At 21.3% G+C, this 13480-nt stretch overlaps 6 protein-coding genes across 6 annotated transcripts; 2 read left to right on the top strand and 4 right to left on the bottom strand. All coding sequences in view use genetic code 6, as the record gives it.

Moving 5' to 3' along the window:
- Positions 1-146: 146 nt before the first annotated feature.
- TTHERM_000401869 (hypothetical protein) lies at positions 147-656 on the bottom strand (the record flags this gene model as incomplete). The annotated part of the gene is made up of 1 exon (XM_012797222.1): positions 147-656. One exon carries the CDS (start codon positions 654-656, stop codon positions 147-149), a length of 510 nt encoding a protein of 169 aa, XP_012652676.1.
- Positions 657-919: 263 nt separating this feature from the next.
- Positions 920-1531, top strand: TTHERM_000401868 (hypothetical protein; the record flags this gene model as incomplete). Its single annotated transcript, XM_012797221.1, has 1 exon — positions 920-1531. The coding sequence occupies one exon, from the start codon at positions 920-922 to the stop codon at positions 1529-1531; it is 612 nt and encodes a 203-aa protein (XP_012652675.1).
- A 3148-nt stretch (positions 1532-4679) lies between these two features.
- Positions 4680-5621, top strand: TTHERM_00401850 (integral membrane protein DUF6 containing protein; the record flags this gene model as incomplete). Its single annotated transcript, XM_001014059.1, has 1 exon — positions 4680-5621. The coding sequence occupies one exon, from the start codon at positions 4680-4682 to the stop codon at positions 5619-5621; it is 942 nt and encodes a 313-aa protein (XP_001014059.1).
- A 4065-nt stretch (positions 5622-9686) lies between these two features.
- On the bottom strand, positions 9687-10193 carry TTHERM_000401849 (DNA repair helicase rad25; the record flags this gene model as incomplete). Its single annotated transcript, XM_012797220.1, has 1 exon — positions 9687-10193. The coding sequence occupies one exon, from the start codon at positions 10191-10193 to the stop codon at positions 9687-9689; it is 507 nt and encodes a 168-aa protein (XP_012652674.1).
- A 305-nt stretch (positions 10194-10498) lies between these two features.
- On the bottom strand, positions 10499-11137 carry TTHERM_00401830 (DNA repair helicase RAD25; the record flags this gene model as incomplete). Its single annotated transcript, XM_001014057.2, has 2 exons — positions 10499-10753; positions 10820-11137. 2 exons carry the CDS (start codon positions 11135-11137, stop codon positions 10499-10501), a joined length of 573 nt encoding a protein of 190 aa, XP_001014057.2.
- A 531-nt stretch (positions 11138-11668) lies between these two features.
- On the bottom strand, positions 11669-12520 carry TTHERM_00401820 (zinc finger, C3HC4 type (RING finger) protein; the record flags this gene model as incomplete). The annotated part of the gene is made up of 1 exon (XM_001014056.2): positions 11669-12520. Exon 1 carries the CDS (start codon positions 12509-12511, stop codon positions 11669-11671), a length of 843 nt encoding a protein of 280 aa, XP_001014056.2. The 5' UTR covers positions 12512-12520.
- Positions 12521-13480: the final 960 nt, after the last annotated feature.

The following is a 13480-nucleotide window of genomic DNA, read 5'->3' as shown; positions in this document are numbered from 1 at the left end:
TAATGAAACAAAAGAAAATCTTCTTTTATTTAATTAAGTGTAAAATGAATGAAATTAAACAGAATTAAAAAAGAAATCAAAATGAAATCTTAAAAAATGGCTTTCAAAATCAAAGTAAATTAATTAATTATGTATATATCATTAAATCATTTATGAATTTCGTTTATTAATTATTTTATTTTGCTTTATTCTTTTAGTTTATTTAATTATTTGTATTTATGTATTTTATATGTTAATTTTAATTGATTGTTTGTGTTTTTTTTGCTCATTAGTTTATTTATTTTATGGATTTGTTTTCTGTTAAGTTTTTTAATTTTTTATTTCTTAATTTTTATTTTTATTTGATGTTATTTGTTTTTTTCTTTCTTTTTTTTGTGCTCTTCTGCAGTGTGAGTCTCACTAAGGCGGTATACCTTTTAATTAAACAATATTTATATATAGGGAAAAAGAGTGGGTCTAGAAACATGAAAAATTTTGCTCAATCGTGGAATATGCGTGAGCTGAATGTACTTTGCACTAGTATAATATGATTTTGCAATACTTGTTTTTTTTTGTTTTAAAAAACTCGTGGGGCTGTCGATTTATTTCACTCTCATGCGTTAAGCCGGTATTAAAAATTAGTATTGCAAATCAGTCATATACAGGAGGCATTTCATTCATCTTACCGTGTCATCTATATTTTATGATGCTGGAAATTAGTTCCATTTTTCTTTAGTCAGAAATATTCTTTTGTAATTTAAAAACTTGACTCGTAAAAAGGAGTTTTAATCTATGATACTAAATTTGTTGCTAGTAAAAATATCACAGAAGTGTACTCCTTTTTTGGTTTATTAAAAACTTGAATATTCCCTCATAAAGAGCATCTATAGAATGTCATAGGGGCTTTAAAAACTTAACCATTCCACAACAAATTCTTCTTATGTTTTACGGTCCCTAATTTAATTACCAACAGTTTCCAACTTTAATTAATTATAAAAAAGATATCTTTCAAAATTTTGAATTTAATCAAAGATTTTCCCTTTTTTTCAAATCCAAATTTCCCACTAAAAAAGCTAATTTGAAAATTGAAATATAATTTTTAAAAAATTCAATTAATTTATTGATAAGCACTGTAAAATTGAACTTTTAAACTAATTTTTCTATTCTTAAAAAATATTTCTCAATATTTTTAATAAATAAGTTGGTTGTATTGATTTAAAATGAACAAATTATATTTTTATTGAATAAATTTAAAATTTATTTTTTGTAAATTTTATTAAAAATAAATTTCAGAGAATACTTAAAAGTAAATTTTTTATTCTAGTATAAATTTTAAAAAGAAAAAAATTAATAATTTACAAAAAAAAACTAGAAAAATTTGAAAATGTATTTTTATAATAGGATAAAAATTATTAAAAGATATTTTATTTATATGTTATCAACCAAAACTTATTTTTAATTTAACTTTAATATATCTAATAAGAGTAATTCAAAAATGATAATTTTAAAAAAATAATCTTCTGGTCTAAGTTGTTCAAAGATGTTAAAATGAAAATTATTCATTCTAATTAATTTAATTTTTGATTAATATTAAAGGAAATATTAAAAAAGTAATTACTTTAGGCATATCAATTATCTTTTAATCAAAATAATACAAAATAAACAAGATTTATTTTGATTTCTTTATTTTTGCTAATTAAGACAATTAAGGCAAAGTGTTTTTTTATTTGGGGAATTAATTTTTTTTGTGTTTGAAAATTTGATTAAAAAGATACTTGATTTATTTATTGATTTTGTAAAAAATTTAAATAAAATTGCTTATAATTATTTAATTAAATACAAATACGAAAAATATAAAAAAAAGAGACTCAAATAAAAAAAACTAATTTCTCAACATGTTTATCATCTTAAAAATTAACAAAAAATAAAAAATCCTCATAATCTATTACAAATTTTTAAAACCACGATATTAATTGGGATCAACATGATTTTCATAGCCCGAAGTTTTTGATACATTAAAGATAATTGAGGATTATTCCAAAATAATTAAAGATATTAGCTAATTAGATTCTTCTAATCTGCTATGGATTTTTCAAAAATAAAAATAAGATGATAAGCGCAGAAATTCTTATTTCCAAATTCACCAAATATATAAAAAGTATTTTTTAAAAGCTAGCTAGAAAACCCAAAAAGAAGCTCTCTCACACACACACATTTGCTTATGCACAAACAGATTCAGCTTTAACATCCTCTCGCCTTAAAAAAAGAAAAAGAATAAAATTATAAAAGAATTAAACAAATATAAATTAAATATAAAAAAGTAAAAATAAATAAAATAAAATAAATAAATAAATAAATAAATAAATAAATAAATGAAATATTAAATAAAATACAAAAAATATGAAATAAGAAATAAAAAAATAAAAATTAAAAACAAAGAAAAATATCAAATCAAGTTCATTTTAATAAAGAATAATCATATATTTAAGACATCAATTATTTAGACTATTTTAAATATAAATATTTTATAAAGGTAATTCATTTCCTTTTAATTCGGTTAATTTAATGTAAAACTATTAAAAATTTACAATGTATTTTAATTTAGAGAAAAAACATATTTTTGAAATTATGTTATTATTATTTTCTAATAAAGTATTTCTTAGATATTTTTGGTTTTAAACATTTTTTATCAAATAAGTAAAAAATTATGTATTTTTATTGAAAACTGATCATTTATCCATCTCTTAAAAAAAATAAAATAAATTACAAAATGCTAATAAAATTTATAAAATATTTAGATAGTTTAATTTATTTTCTAATTTTATAATAGACTTGATAAATATAATTCTAAATAATCTATAAAATATATCTAATTATCAAATCTAAAAGTAGTTCATTAATTAAGTATATCTTTATCCGTAATCTATTTGTTTAATTAATATATTTATCATATCAGATAAATAATCAAAATGACTTGTAAAAATTATTCATTTAATTAATTCTTATTTATTACTTAGCCTTGTTAAATAAATTTGGGATATTTCTTTTGGATATCTCCTGATCTAAATACTTCCATTTAGATTGTTTTTAATTCACTAAACTTATTAATTTAGTTACTCATTTCATATTTTAAATTGATAAGATCTCATTTTTTCGTAAATAGGTTACATTTTATCAATCAAGAGAGATTATGAATTCCGGGGTATTTTTGTGTACACCCTGGGAGGGTAAAATAGGAAATTAGGAATATTTTTTAAAATTTAGATCCATATTTAATTTTTTTAGAAATATTTCATAATTTAATTTTTTTTAAATTTTCCCCCCCAGAGGTGTACACAAAAAGACCGTGGAATTCATAATCTCTATCAAGCTATTACTGTTTGTGCTAAAAATAATCCTTTAATTAACAATTTCTAAAATCTTAAGACGGACAACATTCTTATTAGAATCTTTAAATAAATTTAATATAATTAAATTAATTAAAATAATTTTTTTATGAATTTTTAAAATTTTTTTGTTAAATATTTTTTATACAAAATTATTTAAAATATCAATCAATCATTCAATTATTCATTCATTATTTATAGACAGACCATACAATTAATTACAAGAATTTAATAAAAAATAAAATATTTAATATTAATTTTTTAGATAAGGTTGAGAGAAAAATATTAGATCATAAATAATATTAAAAAATTATTATGAATAATTAAATAACATTTATTCTTTTTGGTTAGAAAGTCCATCATCTTATCAATAAAAATAAATCTAATAGATTGGTAAAAAATGCAAATAGTTACTAAGTAAATATGCAATAATTAGAGCTTTACTGAATTAATTGACGCTGTACTTTCTAGATATTGTCATATGAAATTTTCATAAAATTTAATCAATTTATTTTTCTATTCTAGAGCTGTCTATTGATTTTTCTATTTTAATAATAATTATTTTTATAAAAAAGACAATATGATTACACAAATTGGTTGGTTGAAAATTTTATCTATTATTCTTAAAATTGTTGAAAAGATGAAAGGTTTACTTATAATACAACAGTTGTTTATTTTTAAGCAAAATTCTTGATTTATTAATTTGTATTTTCTAATATTTAGTATTATCCTTAAATTATTTTTTGCAGAGCACTTTTGTATTGCTTTCAGAATGTAGTTTTAATATAGCTTAGCTGATTCAGGTAATTTATCTCTAATTTTTATTTATAAAAATTGAATGAAAATTTTTAGAGTCAAATGAGCAAAACTAAATATAATTTTAATTCTTAAAGTTGAAAATTCTATCATAATTATTAAAACTATGTTTAAAATACCTAACTATATATTTTATTGGTTGTTTAGATTTTTTCTAGAATTATTCCTTACTTAATTTAAATCAATAACCAAATATTAATTAATTTGTACCTCATAAACACAATCAATTAAATAAAAAATTAGTATATCAAAAAAAGTATTAGGAAATTTCTTTTTAATTTATCTATATCTTTCGTATGGATTAATTTGTTAAGCAGGTTGAATAAAAGTTATCACATAGATTCCAAAATAAAATATAAATCTAAACAAAAATAATTAAATCGAAACTCTAATAAAAACCAAATAAAAACTCAAATATTTAATATTTAAATTTGCTTGTAAAGATACAAAATTTTTATTTAAATAAGGTAGTTACTCTCAATATATAGCTAAATTAAAATGGAAAAACTATTTTTAAGGTGCAGTTAAACTCTTTAGTTTTATGAGGAATAGAACTAAAAAAGAATGGCTATAATTTATGCAATAGTCAGCTAATTCTTTTTTACAGCAATGTTTTGCTGTGTATCTATGCTTAAAGGAGAATATTCTTCTTTGTAAATTGTTAATATGAGAATGATAACGGGCTTTGTCTTTAATGCTGCATTTTGCCATATCAATAAAATACCAACATATGCAGAAAAACCCTCTACTTTCAGGCTCCTATCGATTAGAGGAATATTAGGAGGCTTGGCAATGACTTGCGTTTTCACTTGCTTAACTCTTATGAGCGTATCTGATGGAGTAGTTATGGTCAACACTAATCCTATTTGGACTAATTTCTTAGCTTTCTTTTTTTTGGGTGAACATCTTTCCAAAAAGGCTCTAGGATTCTGCCTTATCTCGTTTATTGGCATTGTGCTAGTTAGCAGACCAGCATCTATTTTTGGAGAATCTTCAAATTCTCATAGCGAAGCTTAAAATTAATTATTAGGAACTATATTTGGTCTCGTTGGTAGTCTATTTGTTTCTCTAGTATCGATTGTTGTCAGAAAGCTTTCCCATCAACTAAAATGCAATGGAGCTATGCACATGCAATATAACTACTTTATCAGTGCATTTTTTACAGCTATTTTAATACTTAATGATGCCGAAAGACCATTTATTTTTACCTTTAGATTTTTATACCTAAATGTTCTACTATCATTTTTTGGATTTATTGGTTAATTATTAATATCCAAAGCTTACACTTTAGAAAAAGCTTCAATAATATCTCCCATGTAGTACTTTTAAGTAGTGCTCTCGTTCCTATTAGATATCTTTGTTTTAAAAAACAGCGTTAGTTTCACTAGTATAGCTGGAGCTGCTCTCATAGTATTAGGCAGCGTTGGTATAATTATGTGAAAGAAAAAACAAACTAGATCATTGATTATCATTTATTTATTTATTTGAACACCTACCTCCCTACCTACCTACCTTCCTTTTAATTAAAATTTCAATATCTTTTATTTTATTAACTAATAATTAAAAACAAACATAATTTAGAACTAATAAAGGTTCTACTTATCAAAAATTTAATTAATTAATTAATCAATCAATAATTTGTTATAGTTTTCTATATATTATTCATAACTTTATAAATGTACATATCTATCTTTATACAAATTCATTATTAAATTCTGCCAATATTTTTTATCATTTTCTTTACTAAATAAGTGTTAAAAATATATAGAAATCAAATTTAATTTATCCTTATTAAATATAAATAAAATGATTGCTATTCTTTCTTGAATAATTATTTTTCTTTTAGGAAATATCTATTTAGTAGAATAATAAATATTATCTCTTATAAATTTAAAGAAAATTTAGAATCATAAAAAAAGGTATCTAAATAGGTTTCGAACCTGAATAAACAAAAATAATAATAAATATTTAGTCAAAGATTTAATGAAGTAATCTAATTTTTTATTTATTGTTTACATTTAGTTAAATATCTAATTATAAGTTTCTTTTCTAAATTTAACAATTAATTCAATTATCTCTTTTAATTTTATTTACAAAACCCTTGAATTTATCTATAAAATTACTAAATTACATATTTAAAAAATAAATGGAAATTTCTTGTGCATAAACAATTTTTTTAGAAAATATGCAACAAATCTTATAAATATAACCATTTTATTTTAGACTAGCGAAAATTTTGAGAATGTATAAATATTTTTTGTTAGTAGTACAAAAATATTTCACGCTTGATTAAAATAGATTTAATTAAAGCTTTTTATTTATATAAATTTATTTTTTAAAGTGAATAAATTCAACTTCAAGCAACTATTTAATTACGATCCAATATTTTTATTCTGTCTATTGGGCAATAATTTTTCTTTTTTAACCAGAGATTTATGCAGTTTTTATGGAAAATATGACCGCATTATAATTTATAAACTTCATCTTATGTCTAGTATTACTCTAGGCAAATTGAGCACTCTTATTAATTTTGTTAAGTCTCTACCATTTCAATAGCTTTACAGCTTTAAAATTAATTTTATATTAGAATATCTAAAGCCTCTTCTTATAATGCCTTTATTTATTAACGATTTCCTGACTATATAGATTAGTTTTATTGTAAATTATTGTTTAAATTTTATTAAAATTTTTCTTGACAGTATTTAATAAATTTATAAATAATAAGCAAAAAACTAAAAAAGAAGAGTAAAAAATTATGCCATGATTATTTGGTGTTTAAAACTTCATCTTATTAAATTTTCAGAGCTACTTTTAAATTGATGATATCTTGATCAAAAGAAAAAATAGCTACTACCGTAATATCCCGTTTCCTCGTTCCTCGGATGATGCCAAATCCGAAATCCGAGAAGTGAATTTCAATTTCAAAAATCTATCATTTCTCGGATTTCGTTCGGATTTTTTAAACGAGAACTTACGGTAATATGAGTTTTTCTTATTTTTTCAACATGATATTCCTAATATTTGCTTTATAATTTGATTAATAAATCCCATTACCCATATCTTCCTCAGTAAGAAATGTTTGTTCAAAATAATTTTCATTAAAGACTATAATGCTTTTATTATTATTATAATTTTACTTTTTCTTATAATGAAATTGAATGAAAAATTATGATTGCTCTAAATTGATGTTCACTAATTCATTATTATCTATATTTTCAGAGTTTAATAGTAGCAGCTAATATATGGTCTCTTTTTTAGGATGAATAAATTATTTTAAATTCTAAAAATCTTCCTCTAAATTTTTATTTTGTTAGTCAGAAATAAAGAGAATTTCATTCATTTTTATAAATTTATTCTTAAGTTGAAAATAGCAAAAAAATTCAGCTTGGTATTCATTCTTGCATTTGCATATATTGTTGTTTCCACATGAGCCATTATTGAAGCACTAAAAGGGGCAATAATTTTTATGGTTTATTTTTATCTATTTTAGCTAAAATGATTCTTCTTAGACATCGTCTGTTATACTTAAATATTTATTATCTTTTATTCTTTCAAATACAAGTTTCTCTTTAAAATTGGAGCTTGTATGATTTAAGTAATAGTACTACATGAAGCTTTTAAACTTAAAGAGTTAAATTTTGTCATTATTATCCTTCACTAATAGATAAGCAAAATATGTATGCTAGGAGTCTATGATAAGCTCATAAAAAACATCATTTGGTTGAATGAGTGAATAGATAGATGAAAATTAATTGCTTGAGCTAAATTTGTTAAAAATCTGAGAATAATAAATATTATCTTATATTTCAGATGGACTTAAAGCTATATTCTGAAACTAATTTATGAAAAATGAGTTCTCTAACTAATAAAATCCAAGCTTCAAGCAGCAAACAAAGATAATTATTTTTTTTATTAGATGCATTATTATAATTATTGTTTACTTAGATCAAATAACTATTATTTTTGATTCTTATTTATCAATTAGAAACTATTGATTTATTTAAGATTGTCTTAATCATAAATCAAATTATTTATTAAGTAAATTTAAAAGGTTTACAAAAGATAGATATAAGCCAACCAAATACAAATAAATGTAATTATATTTTTTGTAATTAATTTAGTTCTAGCGGAAGTTTTACTAGATTTAATTAATTAATTTTACTTATAGTCTTTTGGTCTTAGTAGAGAGAGTACAGGGCTTTGAAAGTAATACATTAATCAAGGATATATCTGTAATACTTGTTTTAACATTAATTATAAAAGTTTGGGGAATTAAATCATTTTTTAAAATATTACTATATTTCTTTTCTTTTTTTTATTCAATCTCATTTTTTTGGATATAATTCGCAAAATTCTCTAATTTATCTTATTTTACAATAAATGAAATTTATTTCCAAAAACAAAAAAAAAAGTTTTTTATTTTAGATTACAGAAAATAAATTTTGAGTATGAACACAAAAAAATTAATTTTCATTTGCATCCATTTTATATTATTAATTAATAATCTGGAGTTATAAAAGACTAGACTTTATACATATCAGATCCAATTATTAATGGAATATTCTACTAAAATATAATTTATATACTTATCTATGTAAATTGAGTATTCTTTTTAATTATATGATATTTATTATAATAACTTTAAAAGCTTTTTAATTAATTTTTTTTTAGAATATCTTGAGTCTTATGCCATGACTATTTGATACCTAATACTTATTCTTTTTTTATTGTCATAATTGAGCTTAAATCGTGTATCTGATCTTGATCAAAAGAAAACAAAGTTACTACTTTGAATTTTTCCTATTTCGTGAACTAGAAATTCAAAATATTTATCGTACAATTTAATAAATAAATCCCATTACCCAAATCTTACCTATTAAGATTTATTTTTTGTTAAAGGTAAATTTAATGAAAAATAAGAATACATATTTTTTTTAAGTCACCCACCCTTTAAAATATTTATCTGAAACGTTAAAATTTAGCTAAATAAATTTTCTGAAGTAGGGTAGTCAGCAAAAATACAATCAGGATTCAGGGGAAATTAATTAATTTCTGTAGTATAATTAATTGTTGTGAAAAAAATAAAAGAAAGCATAAAAGAGATGAATTTCTGATATTAATTAATTTACTTTATTATAAAAAATATATTACACTTAAAAATAAAAATGAAAATTTTTAATAAAGTAACATTAGAAAAATATTCAATCAAAAATAAATTAAAAATTAATTAATTTAAGTATTGCAACATTAAACTTTACTTTATTCATATTTTGTAATGGCTTTACTATATTTATTAATAAAAATATAAATTTGATTAAGTAATTTTGTATTAAGCAATCAGTTAAATATAATTTAAATTTAGATTTTAGTTAATTAAATTATGAAATGAAACTCATTTTATTTAACAAATAACATAAAGTTTGTTTTATTAATACACATTTTATAAAATATTGAAAGGGTTAAAGTTTTATAAATAAGAGATAGATTTTTTTAATTTTCTTTAGCTCAATCATCATCTTATTCATCTACTTTTTTATCAGGCTAATCTTAAATAAGAAACCAAGCATCTTTTTTTACATCTTTTATTATTTCATCACTAGCTCTTATAATTTTTTAATCTAGGATATCTGGATCATATTTAAATTTATTACCATTCTGTTCATCTATATCTATAACTTCAAAATTAATACCTAGATCCATTAAAGATTTTTATCTTCTGTAATAGAACTAAGCCTACTCGGTGTTTTTAGAGACAATAGTATAAAAGAAAGCATTATACTCTCCTTTTTGTCCTTCTTTTCTTCTCATAATTCTACCAAGTCTTTAAACTTCTTATTTTTTTGAACCAAATTAAAATCCTATTTATATACACACATTTGCAATAGGTAGATCAAGTGCGGTATCACCAACACGACTCAAAAATAATGTATTAATTTCTCCCTTTCTAAATAAATCCAACCAAACTAGCTTTTCTAGCAATCCTACCTCACCATATATTGCAGGATAACCCATTTTTTAGGAGTAGTATTTGAGTACAGGAATCTAATCACAAAAGACTAAAATCTTATCTTTTCTTGATTCGTGGACTTAATTAAGTAATACAAAAGTTTAAATTTTTCTGGATTTCCAGACTACAAAGAAGGCTTATTTTTAAATTTTCTGTCTTTCATAAAATCCTATTGTAATATAATAAATAAATGTTAAGCAATTAGTTTTTTTTATTATTAGAGAAAATATGATTTGATTATTATTTTATAATGTTTTAATAATAAAAATTGGTGAGCAATAAATGTTTTTTTAAAATTAAGTTTACTTTCTCAACATTCATGCATTTTACAACGAAATACAACACAATATGGCTTAGCTAAATAGCTGTCCTAAATTAGCTCTGATATATTCGCTTCATAAAGTTTCGGACCAATAACGTGGAAAAGATCATATATTTTATTATCTTCTCTGTATGTAGTTGCAGTTAATCCTATCTTCAATTTAAAATTGAATTCCTCGAATATTTTTTTATATGTAGAAGCAGCTGAGTATTGGGTTTCATCAGCTATGTACAAATCCCATTCCTATTAAATTAAATCAATCAAGTTTAAATAATTGAAACTATTTTTGTGAATAAATTAATTAATTACCATTTCTTCTTAAATGTAATAATCCAATTTGGTTTCATATTTGGATGACGTATCCATATCTTATCTCTTTTCTTTTTGAAGTTTATTTGATTTGATAATACTAGAGAGTTGCTTAAATGTAGTAATCAGTATAAAAGGTTTCGTTTGCTTTTCTTGCAAATTCTTAGTTTTACCAGTATAAATTTTAATTCTATCTGGTTTAACTGTTGTCTATCTGATAAATTCATTCTTCCATTGTTTAGTAGCTGTATCTATATCGCATATAACAATAGGATTTCCCTTTATTTTTTCGGTTACTATGATGCCCAACAATGTCATTCCAAAGCCTATTAAAATTAAATAATTTAATATTAAAAAAACAATTTTATTTTTTAATAGTGTATAAAAACCAATTATTTTTAATATCTTCTTAACTTTGTTTTAGAAAAATTTGAGTTTCTACAATGTAAAATTTTTAAATTTATATAAATTATTTTAAACTTAATAATCTATTATATAAATTTATTTAATATTATATTAATCTCTCTATTACAAAAAAAAAAAATCTACAATTAGCAATATTATTTATGTTATTTTTTTCAAAATTTTAAAATATTTTATTTTTAGTGTCCTATCCATATAATCACTATCATCTTAATTTATTGTCATTGATTCATCAATCATTTTGAGTCATAATTATTATTTTGATAACATTCTTCATTTTCAACTAATATAATTTATTTTATTTTAGATTAGCGAAAATTTTGAGAAAGTATAAATACTTTTTGATAGAAGTTTAAAAATAGTTTATGCATATTAAAATAGATTTAAAGCTTATTTACATAAATTTATTTTATAAAGTGAATAAATTCAACTACAAGCAACTATTGAATTATGATGCAATATTTTTATTCTGTCTATTGGGCAATAATTTTTCTTTTTAAACCAGAGATTGATGCAGTTTTTATGGAAAATATGGCCACATTATAATTTATAAACTTCATCTTATGCCTAGTATTGCTCTAGGCAAATTGAGCACTCTTATTAATTTTGTTATGTCTCTACCATTTCAATAGCTTTGCAGCTTTACAACTAATTATATATTAGAGTATCTAGAGCCTCATCTTATAATGATTTTATTTATTAACGATTTCTTGACTACATAGACTAGTTTTATTGTAAATTATTGTTTAAATTTTATTAAAATTTTTCTTGGCAGTATTTAACAAATTTATAAATAATAAGCAAAAAACCAAAAAAGCAGAGTAAGTCAAAAACTTTATCTTATTAAATTTTCAGAGCTACTTTTACATTGATGATATCTTGATCAAAAGAAAAAATGGCTACTAATATGAGTTTTTCTTATTTTCTCAATATGACATTCCAAATATTTACTTTATAATTTGACTAATAAATCCCATTACCCATATCTTCCTCAGTAAGAAATGTTTGTTCAATATATTTTTCATTAAAGACTATAATACTTTTATTATTATTATTATTATTTTATTTTTTCTTATATTGAAATTGAATGAAAAATGATGACTTCTATAAATTGATGTTCTCTAATTAATTTTTATCTATATTTTCAGAGTTTAATAGTAGCAGCTAATATATGGTCTCTTTTTTAGGATGAATAAATTATTTTAAATTCTAAAAATTTTCTTCTAAATTTTTATTTTGTTAGTCAGGAATAAAGAGAATTTTATTCATTTTTATAGATTTATTCATAAGTTGAAAATAGCAAAAAAATTCAGCTTGGTATTCATTCTTGCATTAGCAGATATTGTTGTTTCTGCATGAGCCATTATTGAAGCACTAAAAAGGGCAATAATTTTAATGGTCTATTTTTATCTATCTTAGCTAAAACGATTCTTCTTGAACGTAGTCTGGTTTACTTAAATATTTACTATCTTTTATTATTTCAAATACAAGTTAAATCTCTTTAAAATTGGAGCTTGTATGATTTAAGTAATAGTACTACATGAAGCTTTTAAACTTAAAGAGCTAAACTTTATCATTATAATCCTTTACTAATAGATAAGCAAAATATGTATACTAGGAGTCTATGATAAGCTCATAAAAAACATCATTTGGTTAAAAGAGTGAATAGATAAAAGAGAATTAATTGTTTGAGCTAAATTTATTAAAAATCTGAGCATAGTAAATATTATCTTATAGTTCAGATGGACTTAAAGCTATACTCTGAAACTAATTTGTGAAAGATGAATTCTCTAACTAACAAAATCCAAGCTTCAAGTAGTTCAAAATGCAAATAAAAATACTTATTTTTATAATTTTATGCATTATTATTATTATTAAAATTATCATTTTTTACTTAAATCAAATAATTATTATTTTTTATACATATTTATCAATTACGAATGATTGATTTATTTAACTTTTCTTAATTATAGACTATTACTAACTAAATTTAAATAGCTCACCAATGATGAAAATATAATAATATAATTTTGAAGATGTAATAAACTATTAATTATAAAATTTTGAGGAATTAAATCATTTTTTAATAGTGATTGAGTATCATTGGAATATTTATTAAAATTTTTGATCAATAAAATATAAATTTTTAAAGATATTACTAAATTTAACGCTTTTCTTTTTTTTATTCAATTTCATTTTTTTTTGGTAAAATTCGCAAAATGCTTGAATTTCACTTAT

The sequence above is a fragment of the Tetrahymena thermophila genome (assembly GCF_000189635.1).
Source record: "Tetrahymena thermophila SB210 genomic scaffold scf_8254666, whole genome shotgun sequence".
NCBI classification, from domain to species: Eukaryota; Ciliophora; class Oligohymenophorea; order Hymenostomatida; family Tetrahymenidae; genus Tetrahymena; species Tetrahymena thermophila.
Note: the sequence above shows the minus strand (reverse complement) of the source record. Positions and strands in the feature narration are given on the sequence as shown.